This window comes from Coregonus lavaretus (genome assembly GCF_964263955.1).
Source record: "Coregonus lavaretus genome assembly, chromosome: 14".
Classification (NCBI taxonomy): domain Eukaryota; kingdom Metazoa; phylum Chordata; class Actinopteri; order Salmoniformes; family Salmonidae; genus Coregonus; species Coregonus lavaretus.
Window position 1 is genome coordinate 21,505,099 of NC_140001.1, and position 20,217 is coordinate 21,525,315.

Sequence of the window (20,217 nt, forward strand, 5' to 3'; positions counted from 1 at the left end):
TCCCGTTCTGTGAGCTTGTGTGGCCTACCACTTAGCGGCCGAGCCGTTGTTGCTCCAAGACGTTTCCACTTCACAATAACAGCACTTACAATTGACCGGGGCAGCTCTAGACATTTGACGAACTGACTTTTTGTAAAGGTGGCATCCTATGGCGGTGCCACATTGAAAGTCACTGAGCTCTTCACTAAGGCCATTCTACTGCCAATGTTTGTCTATGGATAGTGCATGGTTGTGTGCTCGAATTTATACACCTGTCAGCAACGGGTGTGGCTGAAATAGCCAAATCCACTAATTTGAAGGGGTGTCCACATACTTTGTGTGTGTGTATATATATATATATATATATATATATATATATATATATATATATAAAGTGTAGATGATTGTTGAGTTGCGACTGTCAATGAAAAGCAGAGACCCAGCCAGGCATATCACAATATTTAAAAGTACAGTCGCTGAAAAACTGTTTGGAACGCAAATGGCTATTACTGTAAAGAGATGACAATGAAAAGATTCCAATCTGTCTTTTAGTTATCAAAATTCTTAACCAAATTGAGCGAACAGTAGCCTATCATATTAAGAAATTAAATCTACTTTCACCCCTGGTAGTAACCATGACGATATGTGTATGGATTCAACAGGTAAGCAGGCATTAATGCAGATGTTTTGGCAGATAAGTTTATGTGCACAATGTATGACAGAGTGAGATGAGAGACAAAGCAAAAAGGACAGGATGTATAAGTCACATGGGTTTCAAAACAAAACATTTGGCATGGTGGCATTAGTTTTTTTTAGGAGGACCATGAACAAAGTGAAATGTTAATTTTTTTGGTCTGTTTTTCATTTTACACTTTCTTTGCTCATTGCATTGTTGCATAAAAAGCAGCCGATTTATACAGTAGGTGATGCTCCTTCTCGCTCTTGTTGTGTGTGAGTGTGTTAAACGGTTCGGTCTGCCCCTGAGCGCTTCCTCACCACCTTGCCCCCATTGACCTGGTCCACAGACAAGATCTCCAGCTCTGGCTGAGGCGGTGCCAGGAGAGGGGTGCTGTGGTGGATGCGGTGTGCCACGCCAACGTGTGCCTGGTGCTGGCGGTCCCGTGCCGGGCTGTGGCGGGGGCTGGACGAATGATCACAGGTGATGGGGGGGATGACGGCAGGCCGGTCTCGTACCATCTGCAGATCAGGTGTGTCTCGAGCTGCCTGCAGGAAGGGGGTGGGGTCGGGCATGGCGTCCACCGCCTCCCGTAGGACCATCCTCCTCCCATCAGAACCCAGCCGGTACACCTCGGTTAACTCAGAGTGCAGCGGCTGAGACAGGCTCTTTTTCATTCGGCGGCGAGGGGTCTCAGGGCCAGGCTGCCGGTCTTTGGCTGGGGGAGGGGTGGGCTTGTAGGAGCTCACAGGGCTGACGTTGGGGCTGGCCTCGGAGGAGCTGCCTGCCAGGAGCTTTTTCTTGGTGGCATGGAGCTGAGAGGTGAGGTAGGCGATGGTGCTGGCTCTCTGCTCCAGCTCCCCAGACAGGACAGCCAGCTTGTGGCTCTTCATCTTCAGCTCCTCCAGGTATTTCTTCTCCCTCTCCTTGATAGTGTTCTCCAGGACAGAGATCATGGCGTTCTTCTGCTCCAGGTCCCTCAGCAGCTCCGTGTTCTCCTCCTCCTTCACCTTAAGCTGAGCCTCCAGCTCCTCACACTTACTGTGCAGCTCCCTGCAGCGCACCTCGCTGCTGTCTGCACACACACAAACAAATCACACTGTTAGACCTCTATTTGAAGACAAAACACACACATTCACACAACCATCAGAATCCCAGTTGCAACACATACAATATTCACTGTCACCAATACAGTAGCCTACTTCATTTGGATTCACAATAAAGAATGGTCCATTCCTCTCAAAATATTCAATAAGGGGTACATACAAGGCTGTTTTCCTATTGGGTCTGGTAGGGCTGCCATCTGCAGTCAACATACTGTAGGCGTGTGTACATGTCAGAGACAACAAATTAAATACAAAAAGCTGCCACTTAAATTCTAATAATACTTAACACACACACACACACACACACACACACACACACACACACACTGCAATTTTGTATAAAATATAAGCTACACATACTGTACATCCAACCTTCCACCCCTCCCACACACACACACTAATTGCCCATAGGTACTTTAAGTGCATACACTGGCCATGGATTGAGTCTATCAGCTGATGTGAGTGAGTGGGCGAGAGCGATGGTCTACAGAGACTTATCTGCAGTGGGCAGAGAGAGCGAGAAGAGCTCCTGTCTCATAATCCAGCTCTGGTCGATAGCAAGGGCACAGCTCTGATCTGACCTTCATTATTGCTCTTCCTCCTCCCTCGCCAGCTCAACAATGCCCCCACATCGCCTCACCCCAACCCATTGATCAGACACACATTCACAAGCAGCTACGGTACAGATATAGCCTAGCTATTAGCGCTCTGTATCAGATAGATAGGCCTAAATCATACTGTAGATATATCTACCCAACACAACCCATCTACATCTAATACTAGAGTATATGTCGATTTTCTACTGGGCTGTCTGGTATATTTCCTATCAGCATAATGGGGGGGGGGGGGGGGGGGGGTTGTCCATGTCTGTGTTTCAGAGCTGCAATTTTCTCCTATTAGGGGGGTGGGGGTGATGATATCTGTTTCTCTACCAGCCGAGAGGGGGGGATGTTGTCTTTGTTTTGGACCCCAGCTAGAGCAGCGGAGCCCTGCCTGCTGCACTCAGTAGGTTGCAGTCTGTGCATTAGTGCTGTGATACATCATCTAATTTTCTGCACTGCAATCTGCATGATGTCCCACAATAACCTGATACTGTATCCGACAGCCCCCACAGTACCACACTGTGTGCACTGCACATAGCCAGGAAGAACACCTCCCCATTACATGATTCACAAGGTAACATTGAGACATGTTACCTGTCATACAACCTGAACCTACTGTTATTCTGTAACAGTGAACTGACTGATTTCCAATTCAATAATTCAGTAGCACAAAATACATCAAATATCAAGCCAATGTAGCCCAAAGATCAAGCCTGATTAAAACAGTTCCGATTTCAGCACCAGGATGTTTTTACTTTCATATCATAATGTTTTGCTTTGGTCCATGGCTAGAGATGCTACAAACTGTGTATCAGCCCATTGTCCTCTGGCTAGTATATATATTTCAGCTGCTTAATCAGGACTGTAATGATGTCCTGAAAGGTCAGCGTGGAGGGTAGGAGGGCTTAGGTACAGCTGTTTACTGACAGGTTTACTGACAGAGCTTTAACCTCTTCCCATTGTTAACACTGTTTCTATAGTAGTGACTGAATATCTGACAACATCACATTGATTGTTATATTGTTTCCCCATTGCACAGATTTCCTGTAATTAATGTTCAATTCTTATTTGAGTCCATCTACTAGCCTACAGGTCAGATTCCAGAGTTAGATCTCAGTGTGGTCCTACTGCATGCCCATGGTCAGTTCTCCTGTGTATATAATTCAGACTGTTTGACTCTGTGGCATGTCCAAGGTAATGGAGGGGAGGGGGCTGTGCTGTGAGCTTGGCAGTGAGCTGACTGTGAAAGGAGGACAGTGCCCTGAACAGCAGGCGGTCCCGGCTGCAGCGCACTGCTCCCTGGGTGGAAGAGTGTTATCAGGATCTTATCTAATAGCCTTGCAGGTTTTAGGGGCTGTTCATGGGCACTGTTGAGCGGTTCTTAGTTCACATAGGCTACATAATATCATTAATAATACAACTGCCAGTACGATAGTTTGCAGAGGCGTTGAAAATGTATCAATTTAATTTGAAAGCGCATTATTCTAAAGCTTTCCAATCAGTGAAATCAGTGTAAAAGAAAGTAATTGCGATTGGTAAAACATAATTGGCTACATTCCATGTCTCTGTCCAACAGTGCACTGCACTGCCAGTGCCTATATTACTTACACAATGACAGCAGAGTCAAGTCAAAACACACAGAAAGAGAGATAAAGGATTCCCACAGAATTAAATATACATTTTTCCCACAGAAAAATCATGAGAAAATTAACTGACCCTGCCCGCCAATCCTATTTCCCACTGACTGGATCACACCCCAGTAAAGATCCATAGTAATCTCTCAATAACTATGCTATTAGTTATTGAGAGAGAAAGTCAGGCCAATTGCTCTAGCCATGGAATGTGAGGTGTGAAACAGATACCTGCGTGGATGTGTGTGTACTTGGAGTCACGTAATGGAGGAAGGCCTGTGAAACGTCTTACCTGTTGGATCTGAACTTCTCACTGTCAGCTTATAGGTCAAGTCTGTGAAAAGAGAAGCGGATCAGGCCGGGAAATGAAATCTTCAGCTCTGACAGGAGCGGTGCAGTGGCATCAAGGAGCATGCTATTCAGAGAGCCTGTGCAGCAGCACGTATCTAGTGGAGAGAGGTGAGATGGCAGGCCTCTACAGATGGGCCAGGATTAGTGAGAGTCACAGGCCAGTTTAGCAGTGGCAGCAGGTTGTCCAAGGATAGTAGACAATCAGCCAAAGCACAGAGCGATGGATTTCATGGACCTGGCCCTGGCTAGCCACTCTGTTGTGGTGTGCTCTGGTTTGTGGCTCAGGCTATCATGCTTTACTTATGGTGTAGTCCAGGGGCCATCAACTAGATTCAGCCGCAGGCCGATTTTTTTTTTGAGCGGATGGTCGGTGGGCCGGAACATAATTATAAATAATTTGTACACTGCAAATTGACGCAAGAAGCCCAAACAGACAAAAACATAATAATTTCAAACCATGATTACATTGGTACACAATCACATATGTCTCTCTATTTATGAGTGGAAATAGTTGTGAATAGAGTTTCTAAATTCAAAATAAAAATTTTTGAGGTGAATTCCTAATCTTTTATATCCCATAAACGAAAATGTAATAAAAAAAATGTGTAAAAATTGTTGGGCTCAGAAAACTTTTAGGGGCCAAATAAAACAGTCCGCGGGCCGAATTTGTCCCGCAGGCCACCAGTTGAAGATCCCTGGAGTAGTCTGTTCATGTTTAATCCTGTTTAACTTTGCAGTGCTGCCGTTCTGTGATCTAATGTAACTGTGCATGTTGTTCAGGCAGAACTGTAAATGAGTATTCAGCACGTATGACTCAGAATGTAATAGTCTTTAGTCTATTGTGCTTGCAATCCAGCTGTTCAGAATGTTTTCTTTTGGTTGTGCTAGTATGTTTTTATATTTTGTACCAGTATGAAGTGTATGTATTTACAGTTGAAGTCGGAGGTTTACATACACCTTAGCCAAATACATTTAAACTCAGTTTTTCACCATTCCTGACATTTAATCCTAGTAAAAAAATCCCTGCCTTAGGTCAGTTAGGATCACCACTTTATTCTAAGAATGTGAAATGTCAGAATAATAGTAGAGAGAATTATTTATTTCAGCTTTTATTTCTTTCATCACATTCCCAGTGGGTCAGAAGTTTACAAACGCTCAATTAGTATTTGGTAGCATTGCCTTTAAATTGTTTAACTTGGGTCAAACGTTTCAGGTAGCCTTCCACAAGCGTCCCACAATAAGTTGGGTGAATCTTTGGCCCATTCCTCCTGACAGAGCTGGTGTAACTGAGTCAGGTTTTTAGGCCTCGTTGCTCGCACACGCTTTTTCAGTTCTGCCCACACATTTTCTATAGGATTGAGGTCAGGGCTTTGTGATGGCCACTCCAATACCTTTACTTTGTTGTCCTTAAGCCATTTTGCCACAACTTTGGAAGTATGCTTGGGGTCATTGTCCATTTGGAAGACCCATTTGCGACCAAGCTTTAACTTCCTGACTGATGTCTTGAGATGTTGCTTCAATATATCCACATAATATTCCTTCCTCATGATGCCATCTATTTTGTGAAGTGCACCAGTCCCTCCTGCAGCAAAGCACCCCCACAGCATGATGCTGTCACCCCCATGCTTCACGGTTGGGACGGTGTTCTTCGGCTTGCAAGCTACCCCCTTTTTCCTCCTAACATAACAATGGTCATTATGGCGGTTTTGGAGCAGTGGCTTCTTCCTTGCTGAGCGGCCTTTCAGGTTATGTCGATATAGGACTCGTTTTACTGTGGCTATAGATACTAGTGTACCCGTTTCCTCCAGCATCTTCACAAGGTCCTTTGCTGTTGTTCTGGGATTTATTTGCACTTTTCGCACCAAAGTACGTTCATCTCTAGGAGACAGAACGCGTCTCCTTCCTGAGCGGTATGATGGCTGCGTGGTCCCATGGTATTTATACTTGCGTACTATTGTTTGTACAGATGAACGTGGTACCTTCAGGCATTTGGAAATTGCTCCCAAGGATGAACCAGACTTGTGGAGGTCTACCATTTTTTTCTGAGGTCTTGGATGATTTCTTTTGATTTTCCCAAATGTCAAGCAAAGAGACACCGAGTTTGAAGGTAGGCCTTGAAATACATCCACAGGTACACCTCCAATTGACTCAAATGATGTCAATTAGCCTATCAGAAACTTCTAAAGCCATGACATCATTTTCTGGAATTTTCCAAGCTGTTTAAAGGCACAGTCAACTTAGTGTACAATCGTGGTCAAACGTTTTGAGAATGACACAAGTATTGGTCTTCACAAAGTTTGCTACTTCAGTGTTTTTAGATATTTTTGTCAGATGTTACTATGGTATACTGAAGTATAATTACAAGCATTCCATAAGTGTCAAAGGCTTTTATTGACAATTACATTAAGTTTATGCAAAGAGTCAATATTTGCAGTGTTGACCTTTCTTTTTCAAGACCTCTGCAATCCGCCTTGGCATGCTGTCATTTAACTTCTGGGTCACATCCTGACTGATGGCAGCCCATTCCTGCATAATCAATGCTTGGAGTTTGTCAGAATTTGTGGGTTTTTGTTTGTCCACCCGCCTCTTGAGGATTGACCACAAGTTCTCAATGGGATTAAGGTCTGGGGAGTTTCCTGGCCATGGACCCAAAATGTCGATGTTTTGTTCCCCAAGCCACTTAGTTATCACTTTTGCCTTATGGCAAGGTGCTCCATCATGCTGGAAAAGGCATTGTTCATCACCAAACTGTTCTTGGATGGTTGGGAGAAGTTGCTCTCAGAGGATGTGTTGGTACCATTCTTTAATCATGGCTGTGTTCTTAGGCAAAATTGTGAGTGAGCACACTCCCTTGGCTGAGAAGCAACCCCACACATGAATGGTCTCAGGATGCTTTACTGTTGGCATGACACAGGGCTGATGGTAGCGGTCACCTTGTCTTCTCCGGACAACCTTTTTTCCGGATGCCCCAAACAATCGGAAATAGGATTCATCAGAGAAAATGACTTTACCCAAGTCCTCAGCAGTCCAATCCCTGTACCTTTTGCAGAATATCAGTCTGTCCCTGATGTTTTTCCTGGAGAGAAGTGGCTTCTTTGCTGCCCTTCTTGACACCAGGCCATCCTCCAAAAGTCTTCGGCTCACTGTGCGTGCAGATGCACTCACACCTGCCTGCTGCCATTCCTGAGCAAGCTCTGCACTGGTGGTGCCCCGATCCCGCAGCTGAATCAACTTTAGACGGTCCTGGCGCTTGCTGGACTTTCTTGGGCGCCCTGAAGCCTTCTTCACAACAATTGAACCTCTCCTTGAAGTTCTTGATGATCCGATAAATGGTTGATTTAGGTGCAATCTTACTAGCAGCAATATCCTTGCCTGTGAAGCTCTTTTTGTGCAAAGCAATGATGACGGCACGTGTTTTCTTGCAGGTAACCATGGTTAACAGAGGAAGAACAATGATTTCAAGCACCACCCTCCTTTTAAAGCTTCCAGTCTGTTATTCTAACTCAATCAGCATGACAGAGTGATCTCCATCCTTGTCTTCGTCAACACTCTCACCTGTGTTAACGAGAGAATCACTGACATGATGTCCGCTGGTCCTTTTGTGGCAGGGCTGAAATGCAGTGGAATTTTTTGGGGGGGATTAAGTTCATTTTCATGGAAAAGAGGGACTTTGCAATTAATTGCAATTCATCTGATCACTCTTCATAACATTCTGGAGTATATGCAAATTGCCATCATAAAAACTGAGGCAGCAGACTTTGTGAAAATTAATATTTGTGTCATTCTCAAAACTTTTGACCATGACTGTATGTAATACTTCTGACCCCACTGGAATTGTGATACAGTGAATTATAAGTGAAGTAATCTGTCTGTAAACAATTGTTGGAAAAATTACTTGTGTCATGCACAAAGTAGATGTCCTAACCGACTTGCCAAAACTATAGTTTGTTAACAAGACATTTGTGAAGTGGTTGAAAAACTAATTTTAATGACTCCAACCTAAGTGTATGTAAACTTCCGACTTCAACTGTAGGTCTAGTTGCCACAGTTCAAGTTCAATTCGAGGTTCAGCATGTTCACCTGTGCAGTGCTGTTGTAGTCTGCGGATCTCTGCATGTAGACCTTTCAGTGTTTTGGCATGGTCCTGCTGGAGGAAGAGCAGGTTCTTCTGGGCGCTGTGCAGCTGATTCTCCAGGGTACCATTGGGGGACGCCATGGTAGACAATACACAGACACACACCGGTCCTAGAGACCTGCAAACACAGATGACAGACAGACAACATCAAAACAAGAGTCGTACCATCTGGGGTTCAGTGCTGAACCTAAATGCTCACCCTTTCACCCATAGACATCTGGGATGTGCTCCAGCTTTACATTGCCTGCCAATGACACTGCCATGATAATCCTCTTTGGACGATACACTGAACAGTCACTACGACTACAAGACAATGCCATCAAATCCATCCAAACTCCTGGCCACTTGCTTGGGCTTGATAAAGTAGTCATTGACTAGCCTAATGCCCAAACATAGTCTGATGACACACAGGGTAAAAAAATAGCACACTATTGAACTGATTTTCTTTGGAATGCTACTCAGTCAATACTGTTATAATGCTTTTTGCCAGGAGAGAGGGGGCACATAGGCTCATACCTTTGTTGCCTACTCTAATTGGCTTACAAACGCTGATGTCGAGCTATTGATTTTATCATCAGAGTGGGCAGTCTACGTCTAAAGAAGACACCTCAGGGGGAAACAATTAATCAGCATTTTTGGCTTTTAACTGAATAGGCTAAATGGGCCAAAAGGCCTACTTTAACCCAGCACAGAAATCCAGTATTTAATAGGCCGAATAGGTCATTATCAACAGGTCATCCAAAAAACTAGGCTACAAAAGGACAAAAAAACTATAGTCGGAACCTCAGGCTACTCCTCCATTTCAGTGCACAAAGCCCATGAGGCTGCTGAGGGTAAATACAGAATGCTTTCAGAGATCCTGAGAACATTAGTAAACGTCACAGTGACAGAGGGTGCAGCATGATGCAGCCAGTCTCCAGCAGCAGGCAGGGCCTGCTCCCCTCCCTTCCTCCCTCCTTGGACGTCCTTGCATCCAGTGCTCAGCCAGAGACGGCACCCAGAGGTGAGGTAAGAGACCATCAGTCAGTCAGAACAGAGCAGCAGCCCCATTGTCTGGGAGAGGGTGGAGACAACGCCACTGAGTCGGGAGCACATTGATTTTCCCCTCTGAGTGCAGAGAGAGCCTTCTCCCTGAATTCATTAGCAAGCTTCAATAAAACAGCTCATAGCTTCTCCCTCTTACACCATCATCTTACTAACATGAATAATAAATCGTGTCACCTCTTAAGACATGCTCTTCAGTGATAGCAATGCCATGTCAAATTCTCTCCTTCTGAAGCAAAGGACACCAGTTGACCTCCAACACAGCCGATTAATCACAGAGAGAGAGTGACTGATGTGTCATAAAGAGTGCAGACAGAGATAATTTATAATTGATGAGTAATTCCTGTAAACCCTGGATGGCAGACACTCACACACACACCCCTTCCTAGCATCAGGCTTGATGCTTGAGAGCTTCCCATTGATCATGCCAGTAGGCCTGGTTACTTCCCAGAATGCTTTCCTAGCACTACGGATAATGCGATAAGTGACATTACAAAGCAAAATTAAATTACCAACCTTTTCTAATGACATCACATTGTAATGACATCACCAACAGACAACCCTTCACCCTCTTTCTCCCGTTGTAGTCATTTGGTATACTCAGTTATCCAAAATGTATGTTGCTTTTAGAGAGAAAATTGAATATCTGTGATAAGTGACAACTCCCCTTCCCTCTCTCCCTTCTCCTTACACACCAACCAGCATTTCTTCTCACAGAAGACATAAATAATCAATGAACTGCAGCAGCAAGACACACTAGCTACCATCCTTTGCTAAAACCGAGATTAACGCTCCAGACACACCGCCTGTGATAAAAAGTGGGGAGAAGTCTCACACACTTAAGACTGAGAAAATCACTTACGATCACCTAGCCAGGTGCTGCCTCAAAAGAGTATGCTGGAGCTATCATGAACTCACAGCTTTCCTATGGACCATGACAGGTGGGTGTGGAGCAAATGCCTTTGTCGAATGGCTACTTTATTTCCAGTCGATATAATTAACTTTCCATGTGCTTTGGGAGAATCAATTAAGACATTTAGCCTATATTTCTTTATCTGCTAGAAAATGTGCAGAATGAAATCTATACAGTTCCACTTTTCACCATAACAGCCAGGTAGCCAGTTGAGTTTGCAGCAATAAGTCACTGTGTCTTTGTAGGATTCATTATTCATTCAAATGGAAAAGAAAGTCAGACTGACCTTATGCTAGGGGGCAATTCCACGACAACAGAATGAGACTAATGTTTTACTTAAAAATGTCATGCTACACAAAAACCAATGATTGCAAAGTTAAACAAACTATACAACTATATGCACAAGGACTACTTTTAACAATTTCCACCGAAAATTTTACAAAAACACATTTACTTGAAGAACAGTGCAGATGCAAAGTTTGGTAACAGAATGACTGTTTGTGCCGTCATTCTGTTACCAAACTTTGCATCTGCACTGTTAATAATAATAACAAATTACATTTCTATAGAGATTTCATAGAATCTCAAAGCGCTTCAAGAGCAAAAATCAAACAAGCAATATATCATGTCAGGTCAACCAATAGAGGCCATGTAAATAAAGCTGCATCCTCTAAAGATGAAGAGGGTCAGCTCATGGCTTGAGCGAAGGGAGCTAGACAGAGAATGGTAGATGATGGTGATGGAGTCTGATGATGATCTTGTACAGGGCAAGTCTGGGAACCAGCCTGAGTCTTATAGCCACTGGACTTCTCCTCTTCCACTCTGTGCAGCTCCCACTTGGGTGATGCCTCAGAAGCTCTGTGTGCCAGAAAGCTCAACACACAAAGTTCAGAATAGTAGCCAGTCGTCCTCTCTACTAGCCCTCTGCTGTATTCCGCCATCTCCCATTCCTCTCATGCTTTAGGAAACTCCTCAAATTATGTTCTCAGCAGATCAGGAATTGGCAGCCAGGTGAAACAATAGATGGTACTGTGTCCTGATGCATATTTTCAAACAAAAGCTAGCCAGAAAGTTTAACCTGTCAGTCAATCTGCAAAAACGCCAGATACATGAAATAGAAACGAAATGTTATCAAAAACAAAAAGAGCTCATTTAAAAACAAAACAATTAAAAATACCTAAAATAAACTAAATATGTACACATTTACAGGAGCTCTGTGATTAGGCTGCTAATAGCGCGCCATGGCAACTATAGAACTGTTCTGTTCTACAAGTAAATCTGTTTTTGTAAAATTTCCAGTGGAAATTCTTAAAAGTCGTGCATAGAGTTGTATGGTTTGTTTAACTTTGCAAACGTTGGTTTTTGTTTGGCATACATTTTACATCATCATCCTGTTACCATGGAATTGCCCTAGGACCAAATTATAGTAGAGCATTTAAGGTTTCAGCACCCGCATTGCGGACAGCACCTGATCCGACTGTCACACGCGCGTCTGACAACCAACCAGCACTTTCCAATCCAAAATCTATTTGACAACAAAGCTAGCTAGCTAGCCATCTACCCTAGTTAGCTAATTGCTTGATTTAATGTTCACTGCAATTGTGACGTGCGTTGATCGGTCCATAACAATTGGTTAAGGCCACTCTTATCATGTTTGTAAACAACATCGTCTTATTGCATTCCAAATCCAAATAGCTAGCTAGCTAGCTAAACGTGTCATAGCTAGCTAGTAACGTTAAATACATGTGGCATTGTGTAGCCAACCAACCAGCATGTCAGCTAGTATTACTTATTGATAACTATCCAGTCACACATTGCTAGGTAGCTATCCAACCAAGAAAATCGTCGTTAGCTAACGTAAGCTAAAGTTAGTGCAGAAGCTAGCTCTAGTTATAATGCGAAGGTGATTTTGAAGCTCTTGTTATGTTCACCATGGTCCCATTGCATTTTAACATGACAAAACAATGCATTACAAAAAATTAACCATTGCAAATAGCTAGCTAGCTATGCTCATTTAGCTAACTTGATAGATAAATAGATAGATAGATAGATAGATAACGTTAACCATAGAGGCAGGTTCAATCGTGGAGGGGTCCTGCTGTTACCACAGACCAAACAGAATGGAAAACGGTTTATACATTTAACAACCTACCGTGATACCTACCCTTAAAAAAAAAAGACAATATCGTCGAAAGTTCTCTAATATATCAATTGTTGCGTAATTGCAACAGAGGCTAAATCCGTTCTGCCATGTGAGGCATTGTTGTCGTTGATGCTGTCAAGCCCTCCTCTTCTGTCGGCAGAAACAGAGATGGATGGGCTGTGTCATTTATCTCATCATCCTCAGCTACAACAAAATAAGGCGATGCATCATGGGATACTAATAAAAGTAGTAACAATGTTCAAGAACATTTCGTTTGTTTTATCACTTATGATTTGACACTCTGAAATAGACAGGAATACATGTATGAAAATGCATAAATTAGTCAAAGAAAATGTGATTTTAGCCAAAAATGTTAATGTGTAAACCTGGCGGTTGCTACGCATGTCGACGAGCTGTATCTAGGGCGTAAGCGTCATTGCCATAGAAACAGAACACTCCTGGATCACTCGCGGGGCGCATTCAGCAGGACACAACGTTTTGGAACGTTCAGAAAGAAATATGTTATGTAGAACAAGCAATCATGTCGACTCAAATCATGGCATTTCTATCTGCAACGTTCAAGAACGTTTAGCAACTGAACGTGGCCCTGTTCACACAAATCGGATTAATTTGAGCCATCTAGCGACGACGAGAGGAGGTAAGTTATGCATACAAAACTGGTGAGAGGGCTCACTTCTGTGTAAATAGGAAATAAACAAAAAACGTTATTAATTTACACCATATTAATATTTAAATATTAATTCGAGATAAAATATCTCGACAAAAATAATAAACCCAAATTGTTCCTTTATCACATACAACAGACTACACCAGACAGCAGAGGGGAGCAGTGCTTCAAGAATGGGCTTTTGACGTGCAGGAAGAAACGTGGCGTTTGGCCGCAGCGATGTGGATGTCAAGCCAGGAAAGTAGTGCAAAGCAGCAGCCCATCCAGGCGCATAACTTGCGGGGGGGACAAGAGGGTCATGATGACCATGATGAATTAGAAGGATTGGAAATTATTATCCCATCGTAGCTACTGGCTTTCTATGGCTTTACACTACACATCACTACTCAATTCCTCATTTTATGATTGGATTCCCCCCGCCGCCAATTATGCTTTTGGTTTGGCCTGGTCCTCACAGAGGCGGTGGTTTGTAAAGGGAAAAAAAGTTGCGCAAGGCTTGTAAGGAGAACAGAGCAATAGCTCATCTATTTCTCTCTCTCTCCTCTCTCTTCTTAACAAACCCTTACTTCTGTGAACTAACTTGTAACAAATAAACAAGTACAGTCACAATTAGCATGGTAAATTCATAAGAACAAATAAGAATTATATAGAAAATAATATTTTTCCAATGGAGAAAGTCTCTATTGCCAAGTGACAAGATGCGGTATTTCTCAAAACAGTGATACTTGGTAACTGTTAGGCTATATTGGGCTCAATTTTGTGAGTTCAAAGACAACTTTGGTAGTATTATAAACTTTAAAACAACTGGTTTCGAGTAGGGTACAGAATTAGAGAAGGACTGTTTCTCTGAACCTCAGGCAGTAGGCTCAAGCAAGCCTGTTTCTCTCCCCAGTCAGGGCAGCATGGCTTTCTCACAGACTGACCAGCAGCAGCAACCTGTCCTCCTTATTTATGTTTAGAAAACAAATTTGACAGACAAAATTGTCGGGGGAAAGCACTCATCATGTTTATGCAACCTAATAATCACCCTAAGAATACTTCCAGAATCACCTTTATATTTCATTTCAATTGAGAAAATCTACAAAAGAAATTGGCCCACCCTAGTCTTCATTGATAGGGATGCACGTGACATTGCACAGAAGTAAACTGGTTTATTTCATCTTGATTTATTTTTTCTTCTTGATTTCAATATGGAAGGAAACTAGGTACTGGTGTTTGTATGTACTGTTTCTTGATGAGTGAAATGTATTCACTCTAAAAAGAAAAGGTTCCTGGAGGATCCTTTAAGGGTTCTTCAAATTGAAACTGTGGGGGAACCCCAAAACGTTTTTTAAAGAACCCTTTGGGTATTATTATTATTATTAATAATAATAATAATCAGCATAACAATAACAACAATAACACTATCTTTTAGTTGTCACTGTTTGTTATGATTTTAGTGGCAAAGCAGAATTGAAAAATCAAAATATGAGGTAAACTCCCAGCAGAGCCCCAAGTCCAATGGGTACAGTATATCCTCTGGCGTGTTGATGTTGATGTGTTGATGTCCTCTATAGGCTATCCATAGCCAGAATGATTTTTAAGGGAGGGTGAAGTCTGTATACAAAAAATTATAATTATACAGATGATTAACAAAACGTGCACACAACAGTATTCATACCTTGGTTTTTGTGGTAACTGGGAATGAAAAACAGTTCACTTTTGACAACAGTTTTCATACACATACATTGTCCATAATGTAGAGGCCTATTGGATCTTAATTGAAGAGGTAAGAGAGGAGGAAGATGGCTGCTGTGACTGAGTCCAATAAGGTTTTAGAGGAACCATTAATTACAACTAACTGTAGATGATACATATGATCTGCATGACATTATGAGGCAAACCAATACCAATTCTAGGCTACATACCTTTGTGTAACTCCTCGTCAGTATACCTGCAGACACAGACACACACAAAAGTGAGCTATAGCCTAACATATTATTAAATATTCTTACCTCTTTGTTGATTGATAACCATTGAATATGTCAATTTCCTGTTTTATAAATACTTTTTAAAAGGGAGAAAGTGTTAAACAACACAGCCATTTGCACAAATATGAAAAGATAGATGGTATCATTACATTTACATTTACATTTACGTCATTTAGCAGACGCTCTTATCCAGAGCGACTTACAAATTGGTGCATTCACCCTATAGCCAGTGGGATAACCACTTTACAATTATTATTTTTTTGGGGGGGGTGGGGGGGGGGGTTACTTAATCCTATCCCAGGTATTCCTTAAAGAGGTGGGGTTTCAAATGTCTCCGGAAGGTGGTGAGTGACTCCGCTGTCCTGGCGTCGTGAGGGAGCTTGTTCCACCATTGGGGTGCCAGAGCAGCGAACAGTTTTGACAGGGCTGAGCGGGAACTATGCTTCCGCAGAGGAAGGGGAGCCAGCAGGCCAGAGGTGGATGAACGCAATGCCCTCGTTTGGGTGTAGGGACTGATCAGAGCCTGAAGGTACGGAGGTGCCGTTCCCCTCACAGCTCCATAGGCAAGCACCATGGTCTTGTAACAGATGCGAGCTTCAACTGGAAGCCAGTGGAGTGTGCGGAGGAGCGGGGTGACGTGAGAGAACTTGGGAAGGTTGAACACCAGACGGGCTGCGGCATTCTGGATTAGTTGTAGGGGTTTAATGGCACAGGCAGGGAGCCCAGCCAACAGCGAGTTGCAGTAATCCAGACGGGAGATGACAAGTGCCTGGATTAGGACCTGTGCCGCTTCCTGTGTAAGGCAGGGTCGTACTCTCCGAATGTTGTAGAGCATGAACCTACAGGATCGGGTCACCGCCTTGATGTTAGCGGAGAACGACAGGGTGTTGTCCAGGGTCACGCCAAGGCTCTTCGCACTCTGGGAGGAGGACACAACGGAGTTGTCAACCGTGATGGCGAGATCATGGAACGGGCAGTCCTTCCCCGGGAGGAAGAGCAGCTCCGTCTTGCCAAGGTTCAGCTTGAGGTGGTGATCCGTCATCCATCAAAAACTATATCAATTTAGATCATAAGGGAGAAACCTTACCTTAAATTGAGGAGATAAATTTTTCAGATAAGTGCCTGCACCTGCTGTCATCTAAAATTCAAATCAAAACTTTTCAGTTGGGCAGTTAGGTTCCTGCAAGAACCCAGAAGAACTAAAGAGGTTCCTCAATTAACCCCATCTCCTATGGGGTTCTTGGAATAACCTTTTTGGAGCATTGTTCAGTGCCAAGAGCCCTAAGGTTCTTCAAGGAACTTTGAGGATCTTAGAAGAATCTTGTTGAACCCCACATTTTTTGAGTGTTGTTATACTGTGTTTTTGTGGGGAGGTTAGAGGGCATGGAGCAGGGGCATATGATGTTCCCCCATGATAAAAGGGGGTCATGACAAAAAAAGTTTGGGAAGCACTGATCTAGCTAATGATTACCACAAATACAGATGGGCAACCCCATGCTTCAGCCTATTTATTTATAGCGAATATGCTGCATCAGTTGGGCTGTAGGTGTTAAAGCTTATTGCTAAATAACACACCAGCCTGATAATATGGATCAATATGTTTTTAGGCTATTTTTTGGAGGGGAAATTGATATTCATACATTTTGGAGTAGAAAAGTCACCAGAGTTGCGTTCAGTACAAAAAAATGTAATGCAACGTTCAATTAAACGGAAACAGTGCTGTTCTGAACGACCAGTTAAAAAATGGGGAGGGGTTGTGGGTTCAAAATGCACCGCTGCCCTTCAAATATGTCACTCATGGCTTCAAGCCACACCCTGCCACACCCACCAAACGGAGCAAATGTATGCTAACTCAGTCTGTTCAAGAACATCAAGAATGTTTTGGGGGAATCGTGTCGTTCACTACAACCTGTTATGCAATGTAGCAATTGTTCAATCGAACTGAACGCACCCAAGAACTGACTTTCTCATAGTCGTTTTACAAAAAAATTGCCAGGCGTGGTTACTTTCTAAACTGATAGAGTTAGACCAACAGTTTAAAGTAATACAGAAATTATTGGTATTTCCGTTGTGGTTGGGATATATTTACCAAATTATAAGGAAAGTTTTGGATGTATTTTCCCTTCCAACTTCACCAGAAAAAATGATTTCACAGCTATTTCTTTAAAAAAATCTCTCGGGGGGGTATGCCCCTGGACTCCCCTAGAAGGTTGGTCCAGGGGGGGGTCCAGGGGCATACCCCCAATTGACCTGGACCCCCAATATGCAACACAAAGTTACGCCCTTGAGCCCACCTAAACCTTTTCAAATCAAATACAATTTTATTCCTCACATGCTTTGTACGCAATAGGTGTAGACTAACAGTGAAATGCTTACTTACGGGCCCTTCCCAACAATGCAGAGAGAAATAATACAAAAGTAAAACGTATTAATAAAAGTAATAATAAATACACAATGAGCAACGATAACCATTTGTAGGCCTACAGTCATCATGGGAAGACTGACATAATGCAGATTGATTTTAATTTCAGCTAAAATTGGAATACCACTTTTCTGGCCAATATCTGGAACTGAACATAACTTCTCTATTACTTTCAAAAGTTGCCATTTGTTGTCATTGTTCTAAATTAGTATCCAAACAGGAAAGCTCATATATCAAACATTTACAGAGAAGGTGAAACCTTGGAAATGATTGTACCTCTATAGACCATTGACAGTAAAATAATAAGGTATCAACATCAAAACATTTATTTAACCTTGTGAATGTGGACTGCTGACCAATAATGAGCAGAGCTAAAGAGGTAAGGAATTTAAAGGGGAAAATGTAGTATTTTCCTTAAACAGTTTTACCTAACAAATCAGACAACTAATTTATAATTTATTTTATTCATAAATAGGCCTAGTCTTATAGATAGGGCTACTACTAGTCTACCAAATTATAAGGAACGTTTTGGATGTATTTTCCCTTCCAAATTCACTTCCAAAGTCTACTGTTAGTACAGTAGGCGGTCTGGTGCAGTCTATGTGTTGCCAGTATGCTTTTGCCTGCTTTGTCAAGCACTAAGTGAGGGGAGGGGTTAAAAAAGCTTTACTCTGGATAACAGCTGTGCTCAAGTCCTCAGATTATTTTACTTTTGTAAATAAACTGTGAGAACAGTGGACTTTTTATCCACACCCACCATTTTACCCTCATTTTACCCACCATCTTTCCACCTCACATTTTGACAAAGCTACCTTATTATCTCTGGCAAGAGGAATACCACAGTGGCAAAGCTACCACATAAAACGATATGAACCAAAAACAAGAAATCAATTTTCATAAACAACCTAAGAAAGTGTCTCAAATCAATGGGGAAAATGTCTCATGGAATAAATTGAATTATTGTCTCCCTCTGAAATGTTATTTTTCGGAAGCAGCCTTAATCTCTCCCTGGCTTTGGCATGTTTTTGACAGGGATTAAATTATTATATTTTCTTTATTTTTAGTGTTTCTGGCATATGTCCCAGATCCTTCTATCAAGAGGAGAGACCAACCAGTTGGGTTGAGGGTTAGATATTCTTCCTCCAGCATATTTCTTTACCCTTCTGAGGTGAAAAATAATTCCTCAGCCTCATATTTTCCTCATGATTTGTTTTACTTAAAGGCTGCATTGCTTGCTGTTTGGGGTTTTAGGCTGGGTTTCTGTATAGCACTTTGTGACATCTGCTGATGTAAAAAGGGATTTATAAATACATTTGATTGAAATTTGATTGTTAGAGTTATTTATATATCATAACAAGTATTAAAATAGCTCAGTCATGGCCATCATAAACTATCATCTAGAAGCAGTCTGCAGTCCTGTGTCTCAACCTGGTCTCAGAGCATTTCGTATTATTCTGTACGTAAATCCGAGACACTCTATTTAGTATGATATTTTATGTTTCGTATGGTATGTATTATTTTGTGGCTGTACATCACCTATTTTGTATGATATGTTACGAATTACAATTTGTATTATATGTTACGAATTCGCAAAACGTACAGTATGGTACGAATTTCCTAAATGTACAATATGTTATGAATTTGCAAACGTATGATATGTTACAAATTCTAGCTAGGTGGCTAACGTTAGCTAGGCTAGGGGTTAGGGGTTAGGAATAAAGTTAGGGTTAAGTTTAGGAGTTAGGTTAAAGGGTTAAGGTTAGGGTTAAGGGAAGGCTTAGCTAACATGCTTAAGTATTTGCAAAGTAGCTAAAAAGTAGTAAGTAGTTGAAAAGTTGCTAATTAGTTCAAGTGCTAAAGTTGTCTATGACCAACCTTTGGGTTGCTAGACGTTCACGCTATACGCCCCATTCTGAGGTCCTGAGCGCTCTGGAGCAGGTTTTCATTAAGGATCTCTCTGTACTTTGCTCTGTTCATCTTTCCCTCGATCCTGACTAGTCTCCCAGTCCCTGCCACTGAAAAACATTCTCACAGCATGATGTTGCCACCACCATGCTTCACCGTAGGGATGGTGCCAGGTTTCCTCCAGACGTGACGCTTGGCATTCAGGCCAAAGAGTTCAATCTTGGTTTCATCAGACCACAGAATCTTGTTTCTCATGGTCTGAGAGTCCTTTAGGTGCCGTTTGGCAAACTCCAAGCTGGCTGATGTGCCTTTTACTGAGGAGTGGATTCTGTCTGGCCACTCTACCATAAAGGCCTGATTGGTGGAGTGCTGCAGAGATTGTTGTCCTTCTGGAAGGTTCTCCCATCTCCACAGAGGAACTCTGGAGCACTGTCAGAGTGACCATCGGGTTCTTGGTCACCTCCTTGACCAAGACCCTTCTCCCCCAATTGCTCAGTTTGGCCGGGCGGCCAGCTCTAGGAAGAGTCTTGGTGGTTCCACATTTCTTCCATTTAAGAATGATGGAGGCCACTGTGTTCTTGGGGACCTTCAATGCTGCAGACATTTTTTGGTACCCTTCCCCAGATCTGTGCCTCGACACAATCCTGTCTCG

General features: G+C 42.5%; 1 protein-coding gene across 2 annotated transcripts; it reads right to left on the bottom strand.

The window, feature by feature from the left end:
- Window positions 1-668: 668 nt before the first annotated feature.
- ccdc92 (coiled-coil domain containing 92) lies at window positions 669-12,791 on the bottom strand. Of its 2 annotated transcripts, none has more exons than XM_084176232.1 (4): window positions 12,590-12,791; window positions 8,426-8,598; window positions 4,287-4,328; window positions 669-1,730 (listed from the first exon to the last, which is right to left on the bottom strand). In XM_084176232.1, exons 2-4 carry the CDS (start codon window positions 8,559-8,561, stop codon window positions 940-942), a joined length of 969 nt encoding a protein of 322 aa, XP_084032358.1. In that variant the 5' UTR covers window positions 8,562-8,598; window positions 12,590-12,791; the 3' UTR covers window positions 669-939. The 2 variants fall into 2 exon arrangements, with proteins under 2 accessions (XP_084032358.1, XP_084032357.1); XM_084176231.1 differs by having other exon boundaries at window positions 12,602-12,788.
- Window positions 12,792-20,217: the final 7,426 nt, after the last annotated feature.

Coding starts and splice junctions, on each gene's coding strand:
- ccdc92 (XM_084176232.1), bottom strand. CDS start 8,561: ATGGCGTCCCCCAATGGTACCCTGGAGAATCAGCTGCACAGCGCCCAG. Junction 4,329..8,425: donor ACTACAACAGCACTGCACAG/GTGAACATGCTG, acceptor CTCTTTTCACAG/ACTTGACCTATAAGCTGACA. Junction 1,731..4,286: donor GAGAAGTTCAGATCCAACAG/GTAAGACGTTTC, acceptor GTGTGTGTGCAG/ACAGCAGCGAGGTGCGCTGC.